We start from the raw sequence: 13,634 nt of genomic DNA on the forward strand, positions 1-13,634 counted from the left end.
TCCTTCAATTTCTGAAGGAAACAAGAAGCCTAAGTGGTCGCTAGGGTGTTGCTAGGGATTTCCAAATGGTTTCTTACAAGCCCAGAGTCAAAATATCCCAAATCTCTATAATATCCGGATTCATAGATATTGGTCAGCTACCTTCTTCTATGGCATTTTTCCCCCGCCCATTTAATCGCCAAAAAGATCGCACAAGTTGCATGATTAGAGGTATCACAGCACCAATATTACAGGTCAAAATACATACCGATGTTTAATACTTAAGGTTTGTGGTTTAGAAAAAAAATGCTTAACCATAAGAGTTAAGTGTAAAAATGTTAACTATGCATATAATACACTGATAAATATGAAAAGTTTAAAATCCAAACATCAAATAGTCTAAATATAAAGTCAAACACAAAAAAAATAAGCAAAAATTAAATGATAAATATGAAAACACTGAACCGTTATATTAAATAAGAAGAAAATATGTTTTACAGTTTTCCAAAACTTGCAAAGTGTCACTATGTGGTTGTTAAAGATGGTTCTTACTGGCCCCTGAAAAAAACCAACAACAACAACACCAAATCTCTAATATTTTGATCCACAAATATTGGTTGGCGACTTCTGATTATGGGATTTTTTGCACCGGTTTTATTGACAGCCAGATGAAAACTGCGAGGTTTATTGGAAAAGTATCAGTATATTGTTCCTCTACAAACCACACAATGTGAGGTATCATTTTTGTTTATACCACAAATAATACAGTGCAGGTCAAATTTCACAACGAAGTTAAATGCTCAAGGTTTATGGTTTAGAATTCCATAACCATTGGTATAAGCAAAAGAGATGTTAGTTTAGCTACTCATTTTAGTTTAGTGTACTATAGTGTATCGAGCTCTATTTGGAAAAAGCTATATACCCGCATAATACATCTGCACAATACTGTGGAAATATCAGCGAACAATGTAAGAGCTTCTGGGACGGCGAAATGTCTTGCTTGACACAGATGAAATGTTTTCTTTGCACTCAGCCGGTGAGCGTAGATCTGTGCAGATAAATCAGGTGGGTAGGATGAGGTCCTTTGTGTTCCCCGCAGTAATTCAAAACCTGCCAGACTGATGGGAGTACAGACAAATGGATCAGACAGAGCAAAAATCCACCCTCCGAAATGTCACACAACCAACAACGCAGCAGAGACCCTGTCAAGCAAAACACGCTGGATGCGGAGACGAAAAAAGGCTGAGAGGTGCCTGACGTTGCTCTTCTGCCTGGATTTGAGGGGAATCAAACTGCGCTGTTTATCCGAGTCAGTGCATGTAACATCACAGGACGCACAGACAAAAGGATCTGAAGGTATGTTCACAGCGAACACGCAGTCGCCGCGAGCCCGTGGGGACTGTCATGTCACTGAGAGCCGATGAAATTCGTGTGCACAGCTCTCGCATGCCAGAACCAGCTCACTGGCCCAGTGCACTCCTCCACGGTTTACATCTCACACACACACACGCCAAGCCCACATAAACCACAAACAGAAATTCACTCTGTCTCTCTCCATTTCTCGCTCTTTATAACACATGCACACATCCCCACCTAGACGCACGCTCGCGATCCAACATCCGCACACAATTCCACAGGCCTCACACACGGCTGCTATTTCTGTAAGCTCCCCATCTACTGCCCATTTGTCTCGTAAAGGACACACTGCAAAACCCAACCTGCCACTTTCAGCGCAGGAGAAACAACTTTAATTGCATGTTGTTCCTTTCCAATTCAGTCAGGGAGAAACCAGAGAGAGTTTAACCACGTTGGGAACAAGCACAACAGGCCACACAGCACGACAAACTCAACCCGAAGCCCTGGGATTGCTAAAACTGCCCGAGGTAATAAACTCAATGTATTTTTCTGCTTTGTTTACTACAAAAAAAAAAACATAGGGTTAAGTGTTAGAATGTTAAGTATGTATATGACAAATTGCTAAATATGAAAATCTAAGTGAATGTTAAATATCTTAATGTTGAGGCAAAGCTGAATATCTAGTGTCACATACAAAAATTAAGCACAAATACATTAAATTAAAATTATACAAAAATGTTGACTTGTTAAATTAAAAATGGAAAAAGTAAATTAAATACAAATAAGCCGACTAAATTACAAAAACAATTTGTTAAAATGCAAATGAGTTAAATATAAAAACATTAAGTTAAATTGGAAAGCTAATTTAAATATAAATAATTGTAATTAAATACATAAACATTCAAATATGATCACTAAGCACGACTACATTGAAAATGCGGAGTTCTTAAATTAAATATGAAAATGAATAAAATACAATACAAATGTTGAGTTAAATATGAAAACAACAGGTTAAATACATTGAGTTAAACTGGAAAGCTTAAATTAAATACAAATAATAAACATAAACATTCAAATATGATCATTAAGCACGACTATATTGAAAATGCTGAGCTCTTATATCAAATATGAAAATGTTAAATAAATGTAAAAATGGAAATGTTAAATTGAATACAAATAAGCTGATTTAAATACTAAGAAAATAGTTAAATATGAATTATATTGAATTACATACAATATTTGTTAATAAAAATAAATAGGTTGAGTTAATAGTTACATTTAAAGGAGTTAAATAAGACAACAAAATTATCACAAATTTTAAGTTAAGGTTAAATATGTAAACATTAAGTTAAAAATAAAAACAATCTGTTATATATGAATAAGTTGATAAATATAAGTTGTATATAAGTTGAAAAATAGGAACACGAGATAAAAACGCTGAGTTAAATATAAATACATGAAGTAAAAAAATGACGACAACACTACATTTTAAAGGCAGTAATTTGAACATATGAAAACATTAAATGAAATAAAAATGAGTTGAGTTAAATATAAATGCCATAAGTTAAATATGGACATCTAGGTTAAATATGAACTCCAAATCCGAAGTTTATTATGCTTAAAATACACCTCAGCATTTAAAAAGACGGTAACGACTGTGTATCAGCACTGGCGTGTGTTTGTGCGGGCATGCATGGGCCGATGCCCGTGTCTGTGCCAGCTGTAGTTACTGTAGCTGGCAGGACGTTAATGAGGAGGTCCTGAGGAGGGATGAGAGCAGAGTCTGGGCTGGAAAAGAAAAAGAAGCGGATTAAAATTTCAGCACAACAGAGCCCTAAGAGAGAGAACAAGATAGATGGCTGGGACGACAGACACCTCGCGGGCCTGTGAGAAAGACGGACATTCCACCGTGAACACGTCTGGGAGGGGAGGGATAGTGGGGGAGGGGAAAAGATAGAGAGAGAGGTCGCATACAAACAGCGAAGCGAATTGAAGCATTCCATTATTACGCTCGACTGAACCCTGCTCCTCTTTTCACCTTGAACCCAAGACACACACACACACACACACACCAAATACACACTCTCTTTGCAGCTGATACCATCCTTCCTTCAGACTGAACTAAAAAAGAGAAAGAGGAAGGGGAGGGTGAGACGACAGAAAGGGATATGAGAGACAAAAATAGGAATGATGTTACTGGACTGACTAGTTAAAGACAAACTGAATGTTAAAAGGGTGAAAACTGGATAAAAAAACAAGCAGCAACTCTCCTATCCATCAAAAAAACATGACAAGTTGAGATTTCAATGACTTATATTAGTTTTCTCCACCCACACGGCCTAGATTACATCAGCAGATAAACACTTTATCTTTATCTTAAGTCACTTTAAAGACTGAAAAAGTTGTAAGGTTTAGATGGAAAAGCTATGAAATCACACTTTTTTTTTTTTTTGCAGTAGCATGCACTGAATTGTTATTCCATTTTATGTGATGCAGTCTTTTAATAAGCACGACTGCAAACATCTCCACGGTTCATATGGGTGATGATCGATCAACGTTATGGATTTTGTGTCCATACCTGCTGAACACCCAGAGCTAACCGCCCGCATCAAAGGCAGAACAACTGCCCGCCGAGGGACTTCCTTTCTCATTCGCTTATTACTGGAGCACTGTGGAGCATGACACATTCTTATGTTTATTTAACTACGCAAAACTCGCACACGGACGTCTCAGCACCCTTCCCGTTGAGATCCACCTACTATCACTGTGGATGAACTGAGTTAACAGAGCATGTAAAAACCCTGAGGACAGGAAAGGGCTCTTAGATGGGGGGCGGGATTCCTTTATCCCCTACCAAAGACACATGCACAGAATCACGTAACCTCATTACGTCAACAATCACAACAACAAGACAACGACGAAGCCTTGGATTATAGACTTTACAGACTTGAGCAAAATCAGATATGTAAAGCACAAATCTAAATACAGCATATAGACCAAAAAACACTGCCACCTACTAGTAGCAAAACGCTTACAATATTGATGAAATGATGGCATTTAATATATAGCTTTAAATTGACATCTATGTATTTGCTCTGAAATGGCTTAAAAGGGTAATGTTAATTAATAATAAAGATCATATTTTTTAAATAATTGAACAAATTATATTAAGTGATTCTCTATATAACAATGCATAATCATGAAAATATTTCATACACACACACATTAAATTACATATACATTTGTTTAAAAAACAACTTAAAAGATTTTTAAAAATTATATAGATACACAAACAAACACAATATGCAAAAAATTTCACTTTTTGGATCGGGCACTTAAATATTGGATTTTATGTATTATAGTACGAAATCAATTATAATTTTATTATATGATATTTAATATGCATGGAAATATTGTTTTTTATGGATTTTTATGCATTGTTATATAGAAAACCACTTAATTTATTTTCTTGTGTTCAATTATTCAATTACACACACACACACACACAAAGAATAGACAATACATTATAAATAAAAATATAGTAATAAAAATATAGAGAAAAGAAAATGTCAATAGACAGAATTGTGAATGTGTGTATGTGCTATTTACAGATGAACGTTAATGAGTTATTTATAATTGTACAGTCCTGAGGTGTTATGTGTTGTTAATATATATATCATATATATGAACAATGTGTATTTTTATGCAAGTACCTAAATATATACACACACACACACACACACACACACACATATATATATATATATATACACACTTGCATAAAAATACACAGTATTTTTATAAATACATTTTTATATTTACACTCTCCTTCATGCAAATAAAGTGATGAGAATGGCTTCCAAAATGCCTTTAAAGTACAATAAACAGCACATTAAATTCACTGTGACACCAACAATGTTGTTTCATTTTATATCGGCAGCAAAATCATAACCAATGATTTTGCAAATAATAATGCCACTTAACATCTTACAAGTTATCAAGCTAATGCTAATAAAAGAAAGCTGAGGCACCAGGATGAGAAGCAGGTAAGAAATCTAATGGAGTGGAAACATTTTACCTGCCACAATCTCTGTAAAAGTCCCCAGGAGAGATGGGGCCGAATGGAAACAGGCCAATGTTACTGAATGTCACAATGCGTTTTCTTGTGTGTGTGTGTGTGTGTCTTTCTTGTTTGCGTTTGTGTGCACATACACAGTCATATTCAAATGTTTGTGCGCAAGCATGACAGTGAGATTTATCTCTCGTTAGATCCGTGCCTGCAGTGATCGTAGAATCAGAAGCGTGTCTTTTCCTCAAATAAACCTTGCATTGACCTTCTGGTTCAACCGCAGCTCACCAAGGAGGGTTTCTGTGCAAGAAAAAGTGGCTTTTTGACTTCAAAGGTACAGTGCTGGGGGTCTTGCATGGCAGGGTTTGGTTTGATCACAGGTAGTGTAATTATGCCACTCCCAGAGCAGAGAACTGCATCGAAACAGCCTGCAGCGAGCACGCTCTGCAACAGGATGCATTCCTCATTGACAGCAAGACAAGGAAATTGCCACCTAACCCCGACCACATGACAGGGAGAGAAGAACGCACACATGCAGGCGCACACAAACACACATGCATGACCCAGATCAAGGCAAACAGACACAATGCGCAAACAAAAAGCATGTATGCACATACTGATTCGCCGCCCACAAAATGTCAGTCGATAGTACGAATCCCGTCATTACAGGATTCTCAGAGAATCACACAGAGCATCCGTGCGAGTTATGAGGGATTGTGTCATCCATTATTCAGTCTTGTGTAGCCATAAAGGCATCATGGGCGGGACGTGAGGACTATTGAATACCAACTTGTCCATGAATGAAGGTGTGATTTCACCACACTGTGTTTCCCCCCATAATCAAACCTGTCTGCAGTAGGATTAAGAGCTGTTTTGGTGCAGATCAAAGGGGTGTGTGTGTTTGTCTGTGTCTGTATGGACACGTAATGTGGGTAAATGTGTGTGCAAAGGTGAGACAAAGACGCAGCACGCCTAGCAGACAGTCGAGGAAATACAGAAGGGGGAATCGAAGCCATTTCGGCACTAATCCACGCTGTCTCCTGCTGTGTCCCGTCAGAGTGAAGATGGGTTACTCACTTTGCTGTGGATTCTTCATCGTATTTAGTCTTCAGTTCATGGAGTTCTGCCTGAGTTGCTTCAAGTGCTGCGCAACAAATGAAATGCATGTCAGTAAAACAGGCTTAAAGAACTCAACTACATCAAATGACACATATGTAATTGTTAAAACACCCAACTTGACGGTGAATGCATTAGCAAACCTGTTTGTAAGGACTGCGTTTTCATGTCCAAGTCTTCTGTCCTGCTGTCCTGGCTCTGCTGTGGCTGACTGCATAGACATGCAGAGGACAATTAAAACAAATCTCCCAACATATATTAATGTACAGACAGGATAGCCACATTAACACTGCAGTACTGCAAACTGATATGAATAAACACTAGATGCAGTGAATATGAATAAATGACCAGATGCAGTGATATTACATTTACATTTAGCAGACGCTTTTATCTAAAGCGACTAATAAATGAGGACAATAGGAGCAATCAAAACCAACAAAAGAGCAATAATATGTAAATGCTGGGACAATCAGTTAGTCTAAGGCAGTACACGCAGCACATAGTTTTTTATAATAAATAAAAAGAAAACAAGATGAAAGAACAGAAAAAGAATAGAGAACGCTAGTGTTAGAGGTTCCATTTTTTTTAAATAAAAAGAAAACAAGTAGTAGAATAGAAATAAAATAGACAGTGCAAGCGTTAGAGTGTCAAGTTTTTTTTTTAAATAAATAAATAAACAAAAGAAAACAGATAAAATAGAATTGAGAGTTGTATAATATTTTTAACGTTTAATGACTAAATATTTCTGATGTGGACAAACAGCTATATTTTCAAAGTAAGCTTCATAGTGTTTATTAGTTTTATCTATTTTTTAAGTTAGTTATTATATTTAGTTATAGTTATTATTTCAGTTTTAGTTAGGCATCAAATTAAACAAAATGAAAATGGGAAATTAAATAAGTTTAGTTTTCTTTATTTTAGATATGCATTCAGAATTTAGTTACAAAGGCACCTATGATTCATGAAAAATGCTTTGCTAGCTCTGTGTTTATGGATGTCATTTCAAACATACATTTAAAGCTCAAAATTGCTATCTAGGAAGGCAGCTTGCTAGTTTTCGAAACACAGCTTATGAATTCATAACGCAATCATGAAGATTAATGGCGTATTGGATTTGTGCAACGGTCAGGCTAACCTCTCCTTGTCTGCATAGTTGTTAGGAAGGTTTTCCCCTTTGCTTTCCCTCTCTTCTCTTCCTGATCGGTCCTGGTTCTGATCGGGAGCTTCCTCTGTGTTCTTGGCCTGCAGAGAACGCTCATACTGCTCCAACTTCTCTTTAAGTGCTTTAATAGTGACTTCTGTAGGAGAGAAACAGAGAGAAGCATGAAAAGGACAGACAGAGGTCTCCACAGGGTGTGTAGGGTTTAGGTTTTGTCTACACTGTGGGGGCCAACTGTCCCCCAAGGATAGTAAACCCTGAAATCGGCCAAGAGGAAAACCACTTAATATACATACCAAATTACATCTTTAAGGAACAATTCACCCAAAAATGAAACATCTGTCATCATTTACTCACCCTCAAGTCATTCCAAAACCATATAGCTTTCTTTCTTCCATAGAATACAAAAGGAGCAATGAAGACTGTGGTAGTTACAATGAATGGGGACTGAAGCTTCAAAAGGACATAACAGCATCATAAAAGAAGTTCATATGACTATATTCCAATTCTTCTGGAGCCATGTGACAACAAACCGAAATTTAAGTCATTTTTCACTGAAAATCAGACTCAATGTGCAGTTCTCGAGGTAACAGTCCACTTGAGGGAAGATTATCAGTGAATAATGTCAAAAATAGCAGTCTGTTTTTCACCCAAAGCTACTGTATGACTTTAAATCCAGCACACAAGTCATATGAACCACTTTTATCATACATTATTGGAGCCTTTTCATCATTTCTGAAGCTTGTAATCTCAAGTAGCAATTCATTGTAATGGCATGGAAAAGAGCAACCAGCGCATTCTTTGAAATTGCTTGCTTCCTGTTCTACGGTAGGAAGTCATTTGAGTTTGAAACGGTTCCAGGTGAGTAAATTGTATTTTCATTTAATTGTAAAATGTTCATTTAAAAAATAAATGCTAAATCAAGAGGGTTACATTTATGGTTATTTATAAATGAGGGTAAGAGGATAGAAAATGTCATTAGCTCAGTATAAATACAACTGAAGTCAAGGGAAAGTCCCCCCTATGATAGAAAAATGTGTGTTTACATGCCTACACACACACATCCACACAAAATATCCCTGATAGAGAGCTTTTTCCTCCTCTCTCCGTCTCCTGCACAGCCATCTGCGGTGATTTAAACTCCAGCACTTCAGCGCTGACACATAATCAATGAGCAGCAGTCCCACAAGAGCCCTTTTAGACCCTTAAATGCTAAACTGGACTTTAAACACTGGGAGACTGGAGGATCACTGACCTGAGAAAGATCAGCGTGTAAAATAGGAAGGATTATCTAGCGGACCGCTCAGACGGAAACACACCTGTGTGTGTGTACACGTACACATGTGTCTGCGACAGAGAGGTCGCATGTGGCGGTACCTATGGCTCGTGTGGGACAAATAAAATATTGCCGTTATTGAACTGCATCGATTTGGGGATTTCCACAGACCGTGAGGAAGCGATGCTCCCTCTTGTTTATGTTAAAAAAAGAAAAACCAGGAAACATGTCTGGCTGAAACAGCAGCGGGACAGAAATAGAGCTCAGATGACTACAGCTCATTACAACTGAAGTCAAGGGAAAGTCCCCCTTATGATAGAAAAATGTGTGTTTACATGTCTACACACACACATCCAAACAAAATATCCCTGATAGAGAGCTTTTTCCTCCTCTCTCCGTCTCCTGCACAGCCATCTGCGGTGATTTAAACTCCAGCACTTCAGCGCTGACACATAATCAATGAGCAGCAGTCCCACAAGAGCCCTTTTAGACCCTTAAATGCTAAACTGGACTTTAAACACTGGGAGACTGGAGGATCACTGACCTGAGAAAGATCAGCATGTGGAATAGGAAGGATTACCTAACGGACGGCTCAGACGGAAACACACCTGTGTGTGTACACGTACACATACCCGTGTGTCTGCGACAGAGAGGTCGCATGTGGCGGTACCTACGGCTCGTGCGGGACAAATAAAATATTGCCGTTATTGAACTGCATCGATTAGGGGAATTCCACAGATGGTGAGGGAGCGATCCCTACCTCTTGTTTACGTTAAAAAAAGAAAAACCAGGACACATGTCTGGCTGAAACAGCAGTGGGACAGAAATAGAACTCAGATGACTACAGCTCATTTGAACAAAATTAGGGCCCTGTCTATGTGGGTACACTTATGCGGCCTGCCAACATGACATATGCTTAACTCATTTAATTTGCTAGGTGCAGATAAATTCTGCTTTACAAAATAAAAATGCTTACAAACTTCCATTATGTGTGAATTTTGATTCATCAGGAAGTAATGTAGGTATTTAATACAACTTGATTTTATTCATTAGGATTTGATTGTGAAAAGTAGGCAGAATGATTAATACATAAAAAAATAGTAATACTGTGAAAAGTTATTACAATTTAAAATAACTTTTCTATTTGAATCTATTTAAAAATTTAATTTATTCCTGTTATAGCAAAGCTGAATTGTAATATTTAATATTATTATATTAATCATTTTTGTGGAATGTGATACACTACGATTCAAAAGTTTGGGGTCAGTAAGATTCAAAAATAAATAATAAATTAATATGAAATTGATTTTTAAAAAAGTGCAGTAAAGACATATACAATGTTTCACTTATAATGTTTCAAATATTTAAAATAGAAGCTGTTCACTGAACTCTATTCATTGGTCAAAGAGTACTAAAAAACAATTCTCCACCAATTCTCACTGTTAACTAATTGCTTATTAGCATGCCTATTATTAACATATTGGCTGTTTATTAATACTTATAAAGCACATATTTTGCATGACCATATTCTACATCTCTAATCCTACCCAATACCTAAACTTAACAACCACTTTACTAACTATTAATAAGCAGCAAATTAGGAGTTTATTGAGGCAAAAGTTGAAGTTAATGGTTTGTTAATAGCGAGAACTGGACCTTAAAATCCTTAAAATAAAAAAATATATATGTTTCATAGGCGACTGAAGTTCTACATGTTTCAATCTGTGGAAAATGTGGAAAATGTGGTTTTTCTCCATTTTAAACTGCATTAAGAAGCTGGTGGTTACCTTGGTTTTTAACCTCTGCAATTTCGCATTCGTACTCTTGTAGTGTATCTTTGAGCCTCTGGTTTTCTGTCTCCAAGTCGTGCATCTTCCGAACAGTCACCTGGAGTTGCTGAGCTGCCTCCAGAGTCGAGACAGGATCTGAAACACACATCCGCACACACACACACACAGGTCAGAATATCGGGTGTACTGCGTTCAGAGCAGGTGAAAGGTTCGATTCAGTGAGTGAGAGTTCTGTGTGGGCCAGTCTCTGTGCAGCTCGACTAAATACCTAAAAGTGTTTTTGCATTTTTGCGGACTGCCAACCGCAGCTAAAAATGTTAACTAGAAAAACAAACCAAGCCAAAACACGCCAATAAATCCACACTGTGCTCCAGCACCTCGGTTTAAATTCTGCTCTGTTAAATCACGCTAACAAAAAAGAACCAAAAAGAATTATGATGTTATCACTGATTTTATACAGAGACCACGCAAGTACCATGTTTTCTGGACATGTACCATGGTCATCACAATTTGCTGCCAGAGCAAGGCACTAACAATAGTAATTAAAAACAACAATGCACTAAATAATAATTATAATAAATAATAATAATATTAATTAATGCACACTAAAATTAAATGCACATCAATTTTACACAATATTTACTGAATATTCGCAAAAAAACTTTATTATATATTGAAAAAAAATGAAACTTCTCCTTTAAAAGTTAAGAATAAAAATAATCTGACATCTGTGAAACCACCACAATAAACCTGCAATAGGTAAAATAAAGCAAATATATATATATATAAAAAAATTTATACTAAACTGGACTTTAAACACTGGGAGACTGGAGGATCACTGACCTGAGAAAGATCAGCATGTGGAATAGGAAGGATTACCTAACGGACGGCTCAGACGGAAACACACCTGTGTGTGTACACGTACACATACCCGTGTGTCTGCGACAGAGAGGTCGCATGTGGCGGTACCTATGGCTCGTGTGGGACAAATAAAATATTGCCGTTATTGAACTGCATCGATTAGGGGAATTCCACAGATGGTGAGGGAGCGATCCCTACCTCTTGTTTACGTTAAAAAAAGAAAAACCAGGACACATGTCTGGCTGAAACAGCAGTGGGACAGAAATAGAACTCAGATGACTACAGCTCATTTGAACAAAATTAGGGCCCTGTCTATGTGGGTACACTTATGCGGCCTGCCAACATGACATATGCTTAACTCATTTAATTTGCTAGGTGCAGATAAATTCTGCTTTACAAAATAAAAATGCTTACAAACTTCCATTATGTGTGAATTTTGATTCATCAGGAAGTAATGTAGGTATTTAATACAACTTGATTTTATTCATTAGGATTTGATTGTGAAAAGTAGGCAGAATGATTAATACATAAAAAAATAGTAATACTGTGAAAAGTTATTACAATTTAAAATAACTTTTCTATTTGAATCTATTTAAAAATTTAATTTATTCCTGTTATAGCAAAGCTGAATTGTAATATTTAATATTATTATATTAATCATTTTTGTGGAATGTGATACACTACGATTCAAAAGTTTGGGGTCAGTAAGATTCAAAAATAAATAATAAATTAATATGAAATTGATTTTTAAAAAAGTGCAGTAAAGACATATACAATGTTTCACTTATAATGTTTCAAATATTTAAAATAGAAGCTGTTCACTGAACTCTATTCATTGGTCAAAGAGTACTAAAAAACAATTCTCCACCAATTCTCACTGTTAACTAATTGCTTATTAGCATGCCTATTATTAACATATTGGCTGTTTATTAATACTTATAAAGCACATATTTTGCATGACCATATTCTACATCTCTAATCCTACCCAATACCTAAACTTAACAACCACTTTACTAACTATTAATAAGCAGCAAATTAGGAGTTTATTGAGGCAAAAGTTGAAGTTAATGGTTTGTTAATAGCGAGAACTGGACCTTAAAATAAAATGTGACAAAAAATATATATGTTTCATAGGCGACTGAAGTTCTACATGTTTCAATCTGTGGAAAATGTGTTTTGTTTTGTTTTTCTCCATTTTAAACTGCATTAAGAAGCTGGTGGTTACCTTGGTTTTTAACCTCTGCAATTTCGCATTCGTACTCTTGTAGTGTATCTTTGAGCCTCTGGTTTTCTGTCTCCAAGTCGTGCATCTTCCGAACAGTCACCTGGAGTTGCTGAGCTGCCTCCAGAGTCGAGACAGGATCTGAAACACACATCCGCACACACACACACACAGGTCAGAATATCGGGTGTACTGCGTTCAGAGCAGGTGAAAGGTTCGATTCAGTGAGTGAGAGCTCTGTGTGGGCCAGTCTCTGTGCAGCTCGACTAAATACCTAAAAGTGTTTTTGCATTTTTGCGGACTGCCAACCGCAGCTAAAAATGTTAACTAGAAAAACAAACCAAGCCAAAACACGCCAATAAATCCACACTGTGCTCCAGCACCTCGGTTTAAATTCTGCTCTGTTAAATCACGCTAACAAAAAAGAACCAAAAAGAATTATGATGTTATCACTGATTTTATACAGAGACCACGCAAGTACCATGTTTTCTGGACATGTACCATGGTCATCACAATTTGCTGCCAGAGCAAGGCACTAACAATAGTAATTAAAAACAACAATGCACTAAATAATAATTATAATAAATAATAATAATATTAATTAATGCACACTAAAATTAAATGCACATCAATTTTACACAATATTTACTGAATATTCGCAAAAAAACTTTATTATATATTGAAAAAAAATGAAACTTCTCCTTTAAAAGTTAAGAATAAAAATAATCTGACATCTGTGAAACCACCACAATAAACCTGCAATAGGTAAAATAAAGCAAATATATATATATATAAAAAAATTTATA

At 36.4% G+C, this 13,634-nt stretch overlaps 1 protein-coding gene across 3 annotated transcripts in view; it reads right to left on the minus strand.

Moving 5' to 3' along the window:
- LOC107728840 (homeobox protein cut-like 1) overlaps nt 1–13,634 on the minus strand; it is a 153,033-nt gene that overhangs the window by 62,651 nt on the left and 76,748 nt on the right. For 2 of the 3 annotated variants that reach the window (XM_016539116.1, XM_016539117.1), the window contains 4 exons: nt 12,832–12,969; nt 7,656–7,818; nt 6,664–6,731; nt 6,482–6,548 (listed from right to left, as the gene is read on the minus strand). In XM_016539116.1, the coding sequence (XP_016394602.1) occupies nt 6,482–6,548; nt 6,664–6,731; nt 7,656–7,818; nt 12,832–12,969 (436 nt within the window). Of the gene's footprint in view, nt 1–6,481; nt 6,549–6,663; nt 6,732–7,655; nt 7,819–10,742; nt 10,883–12,831; nt 12,970–13,634 lie in introns of those variants that run through there. The other variant, XM_016539118.1, reaches the window with a different exon arrangement.

This window comes from Sinocyclocheilus rhinocerous, unplaced genomic scaffold, assembly GCF_001515625.1.
Source record: "Sinocyclocheilus rhinocerous isolate Xijiao unplaced genomic scaffold, SAMN03320098_v1.1 scaffold397, whole genome shotgun sequence".
Lineage (NCBI taxonomy): Eukaryota > Metazoa > Chordata > Actinopteri > Cypriniformes > Cyprinidae > Sinocyclocheilus > Sinocyclocheilus rhinocerous.